The sequence below is a fragment of the Lolium perenne genome, chromosome 7, assembly GCF_019359855.2.
Source record: "Lolium perenne isolate Kyuss_39 chromosome 7, Kyuss_2.0, whole genome shotgun sequence".
In the NCBI taxonomy this organism is placed as follows: Eukaryota; Viridiplantae; Streptophyta; class Magnoliopsida; order Poales; family Poaceae; genus Lolium; species Lolium perenne.
Window position 1 is genome coordinate 175,637,411 of NC_067250.2, and position 4,914 is coordinate 175,642,324.

The 4,914-nt window shown below is 46.2% G+C and overlaps 1 protein-coding gene across 1 annotated transcript; it reads left to right on the forward strand.

Moving 5' to 3' along the window:
* Positions 1-938: 938 nt before the first annotated feature.
* LOC127314745 (probable WRKY transcription factor 17) lies at positions 939-2,088 on the forward strand. The gene has a single exon (XM_051345267.2). It carries the CDS (start codon positions 1,046-1,048, stop codon positions 1,943-1,945), a length of 900 nt encoding a protein of 299 aa, XP_051201227.1. The 5' UTR covers positions 939-1,045; the 3' UTR covers positions 1,946-2,088.
* Positions 2,089-4,914: the final 2,826 nt, after the last annotated feature.

Genomic DNA, 4,914 nt, shown 5'->3' on the forward strand with positions numbered 1-4,914 from the left:
GATGCATGGAGAAGGTGATCGTCGACAAGACGCCTTGCCTGCCTCTGCATCAAGAACCGTCATCACCATTATGAAAAGTTGATTGCGTGTTTTGTGTCTCAATGATAGGGAGGGCCGCCACTCACCACGTCACCAAAGTGTTGCGTCTTTGCGCGCCTGAAGGAGCCATGTGTAGCAGGGATGGCCTCGGGGCGTCAAACACCGTATTGGACCGCCATACGAGAAAGACATTTGACGCGGGCGGGCGGCTGGACGTGGTTATCTTTTTTAACGTGATTCAAAAAAGTTTGAGAGATGATTTGAGGGACACGACTGAAGATGAGAAACTAGTTTGACATTGCGAGGAAAAAAAGATACTAGTAAGAGGGAAATGCACTTCGGCTCGTAGGAGCATTTGCTCTCATTTTGTGAATCCATATTTCGAAGTGTCAAAAAATTCTAAACTAAATTTTTACATGTACATCTAGACATTTTATGTTGGTATATAAATTTTCAAAAAAAGAAAAGAAAATTATGTGGCTCCTGTAAAAAAGACAAATTTTGATGCTGTAACACGACTACACATAGCACATTTTTTTGTCTTTTTTGTACACACCACACAAAATATTGTTTTTCCATGAAAACTTGTGTACGAACATACAATGTCACGATGTACACCAAAAAAATTATGTCAATTTTTTTTCACATTCTTAAAATTCATATTTAATTATTTTGTATAATGAGAGCATATGCTGCTACGAGCCAAAACGCCACCTCCACTAGTAAGATGGAATGCAAGTCTTATAGCAATGAGATGCCCAAAACAGAAAATTGACTTGCACGAGGTGCTGTATCGAAAAAGACCCATAAAAAAGAGCTAACCAATCCATTGACTTGCATCAATATTATTCTTGGTTCTCTCCTCCTCCCGTTTCCACTTTATAAAACCTCCCGGCCTCCATCCATCCATTTCCATCTCATATCTCAGAGTCACACCAACAGCCCAAAGTACAAGGCAACAACAGCACTTGTTTCCCCATTCTTCTTCTCTTCTCCGAGGGCGACCATGGCCGTCGACTTGATAGGACGTGGCTACCCACCGCGCAGCCTCGCCGCCGAGGAACAGCACGAGCAGCTAGCTTTCCAGGAGGCCGCAGCCGCAGGTCTACGCAGCCTGGAGCTCCTCGTCTCCTCGCTCTCCCCGCGCGCCGACCGCGCAACGCCGCTGGGGGAGATCGCTGACCAGGCGGTGTCCAAGTTCCGCCGCGTCATCAGCATCCTCGACCGCACCGGCCACGCCCGCTTCCGCCGTGGACCTGTCGGAGGAGCTGCCGCCGCGTTGACTTCCCCTCCTATCTCTTCTCCTCCTCCGATGCCGGTCCGAGCGCCGGCGCCGGCGAGCTCCCTGCAGTTGGCACCCCAGAAGAGCCTGACGCTGGACTTCACGAAGCCCACCAAGGCGCCGGCAGCGGCAGCGGCCGCGGCGCCTTCGGTGACGTCCACGTCTTTCTTTTCGTCGGTGACTGCGGGAGGCGAAGGCAGCGTGTCCAAGGGCCGGAGCCAGCTTGTGTCCTCCGGCAAGCCGCCGCTCGCGGCAGGGACCAAGCGCAAGCAGCACCAGCTGCAGCCGCCGCCCTGCGCGAGTGGCGCGCACTCCGACGCCGCCGGTGGGCGGTGCCACTGCTCGAAGAAGCGTAAGCACCGGGCGAGGTACACGGTGCGCGTTGCGGCGGTCAGCTCGCGGGCGGCGGACATCCCCGGCGACGAGTACTCGTGGCGCAAGTACGGCCAGAAGCCCATCAAGGGGTCCCCTTACCCGCGCGGCTACTACAGGTGCAGCACCGTCAAGGGCTGCCCGGCACGGAAGCACGTGGAGCGCGCCACCGACGACCCGGCCACGCTCGTCGTCACCTACGAGGCCGACCACTGCCACGACGCCTCGCCGCCGGCCGCCGCGGCCAACTAGAGCTCCCTTGACAGCTGCGGGATCTGATTTCCTTCTTCCATTTGTTCTTTCGGCTAGTAATACGTAGTGCTATTAGCGATCTAAGCCTTGTGTAAAGAATCCAGGATTAGCAATGAAATGTTGTCAAATCAGTTTCCTTCTTCTGCCGCATTTTCTTATAAAACTCAGCGTGATTCGCTTCGATTCTTCTCACATTGGGGAGTTCTCAGCATTAAATATTTCTATTTACTACTGGTACTAGCGGCCCTGTGCGCAGGTCAATGGGGCCATTAATTCGTACATTAATCCTGGGGTCGGGAGTGGGTACCAGCTGCAGGCACTACTGCCACTGGTCAAAGGCTAGAGCCAGTGATGGGTCGCTTTCCTTGCCCGAAGAGTACTACAGTACAGATTTTTGAGAACTCATTCAACGAGAGAGCCACTGAAAAACGTACGAGTAGAGATGTCACGCCAGTTAAATCCTATGAAAAGAGGAGTTCTCCTAGGATTTGCACAACAAAATTCTTAATGATATATTTCTATGAATCAAACAATTAGCATAGGAGTTCTTTTTTATTGTACTAAAGAAATTTAATTCGGCTCCCGCGTGCATATGTTCCCTCTAATAGAAAATTATTTTTCAAAATGTCGAAAAGTTTTATCAAAAAATTCTACATGTATATCTCTACAATATACATGCGTTCATCAAGTTTCGTGAGGAATCTTTTGAAAGGCATTGAATTTTGTCTTTTTACACACGCTACAGGACAAGTCGAATTTTCATGCAACGACTTTGTGAGCGCGTTGCGCGTGAAGATGTACGTGTGAATTTTTTATTTCAGTTTATTTAAACTTTCAAAATATGCGTAATATGCATTTTAAAATAAACGAAGCATATGCTCTCATGTGCCAAAACACCACTCTGTGTGTGTAGGCCCTATAAACCAAAACAGAGTTAACCAAATTTTAGAAAAAAAAAGTACAATCCAATATCTAACACTATAACATATATCATGAAATATGTTTTATATGACATCTATATAATATCATGGTTCTTACTGTCCTTTTTAAAGAAATAGTCAAACTTTACCTAGCTTGACTTTTCTACTTCCTTTGTTCTAAAAAAAATTCGCAACTTTTTCTAGATACGAATGAATTTATAGCTAAAAGATGTCTATATATCTTCCGTATCTAAACAAACTTAGAAAGCTTTTTTTAGAAACTGAGAGAGCAAACAATAATATAGACCTTATATATTGGAATAGAGATAGTATTGTTTTTTTAGGCTGAACGGGGGGTTTCCGCACTGCATATTTTTTTATTTTCTATTTAAGGAAAAAAGAGTAGTTCAATGTATTACAAAAAATGGGTGCTAGAGAACAACACATAAAATAAAAAAACCAGCTCTAATGTAGGCTAAGCCAAAAAAACCGTCCAACCACTAGATAAAATTGTGCACCCAAGTCTTAAGTCCTGCAAAAGAGTTCCTACGAGCCTTGAAAATGCGTGCTATGTTATATTGTGATCCAAATTCATATACTAAAGGGAGGCTAACTTCTGACGAGAGGAGCGAGGCCCGTCGCCGATAGGCTTGGGTTTATCAGATTCTAAGATAACCCACGGTGTTTGTAAACACCCCCGATGTAGGAAAGTTTTGCTAGCTAGCTGATACGTCTCCAACGTATCGATAATTTCTTATGTTCCATGCCACTTTATTGATGATACATACATGTTTTATACATACTTTATGTCATATTTATGCATTTTCCGGCACTAACCTATTAACGAGATGCCGAAGAGCCGATTCTTTGTTTCTGCTGTTTTTGGTTTCAGAAATCCTAGTAAGGAAATATTCTCGGAATTGGACGAAATCAACGCCCAGGATCTTATTTTTCCACGAAGCTTCCAGAACACCGGGGGAGATACGAAGTGGGGTGACGAGGCGACGCCACACCAGGGCGGCGCGGCCCAGGCCCTGGCCGCACCGGCCTGTGGTGTGGGCCCCTCGTGGCGCCCCCTGACCTACCTCTTCCGCCTACTTAAGCCTTCGTCAAGAATAACTCCAGTACCGAGAGCCACGATACGGAAAACCTTCCAGAGACGCCGCCACCGCCAATCCCATCTCGGGGGATTCAGGAGATCGCCTCCGGCACCCTGCCGGAGAGGGGAATCATCTCCCGGAGGACTCTTCACCGCCATGGTCGCCTCCGGAGTGATGAGTGAGTAGTCTACCCCTGGACTATGGGTCCATAGCAGTAGCTAGATGGTCGTCTTCTCCTAATTGTGCTATCATTGTTGGATCTTGTGAGCTGCCTAACATGATCAAGATCATCTATCTGTAATGCTACATATTGTGTTTGTTGGGATCTGATGAATATGGAATACTATGCTATGTTGATTATCAATCTATCTATGTGTTGTTTATGATCTTGCATGCTCTCCGTTACTAGTAGAGGCTCTGGCCAAGTTTTTGCTTGTAACTCCAAGAGGGAGTATTTATGCTCGATAGTGGGTTCATGTCTCCATTAAATCTGGGGGAGTGACAGAAACCTCTAAGGTTGTGGATGTGCTTTGTGCCACTTGGGATAAAACATCAATTCTATTTCTAAGTATGTATTTGTTGATTACATTACGCACCATACTTAATGCAATTGTCTGTTGTTTGCAACTTAATACTGGAGGGGGTTCGGATGATAACCTGAAGGTGGACTTTTTAGGCATAGATGCATGCTGGATAGCGGTCTATGTACTTTGTCGTAATGCCCAATTAAATCTCACAATACTCATCATAACATGTATGTGCATGGTCATGCCCTCTTTATTTGTCAATTGCCCAACTGTAATTTGTTCACCCAACATGCTTATTCTTATCGGAGAGACACCTCTAGTGAACTGTGGACCCCGGTCCATTCTTAACATCGAATACAATCTACTGCAATACTCGTTCTACTGTTCTCTGCAAACAATCATCATCCACACTATACATCTAA

Bases quoted from the DNA above. Each gene is read 5' to 3' on its own strand.
- LOC127314745 (XM_051345267.2), top strand. From the start codon at position 1,046: ATGGCCGTCGACTTGATAGGACGTGGCTACCCACCGCGCAGCCTCGCC.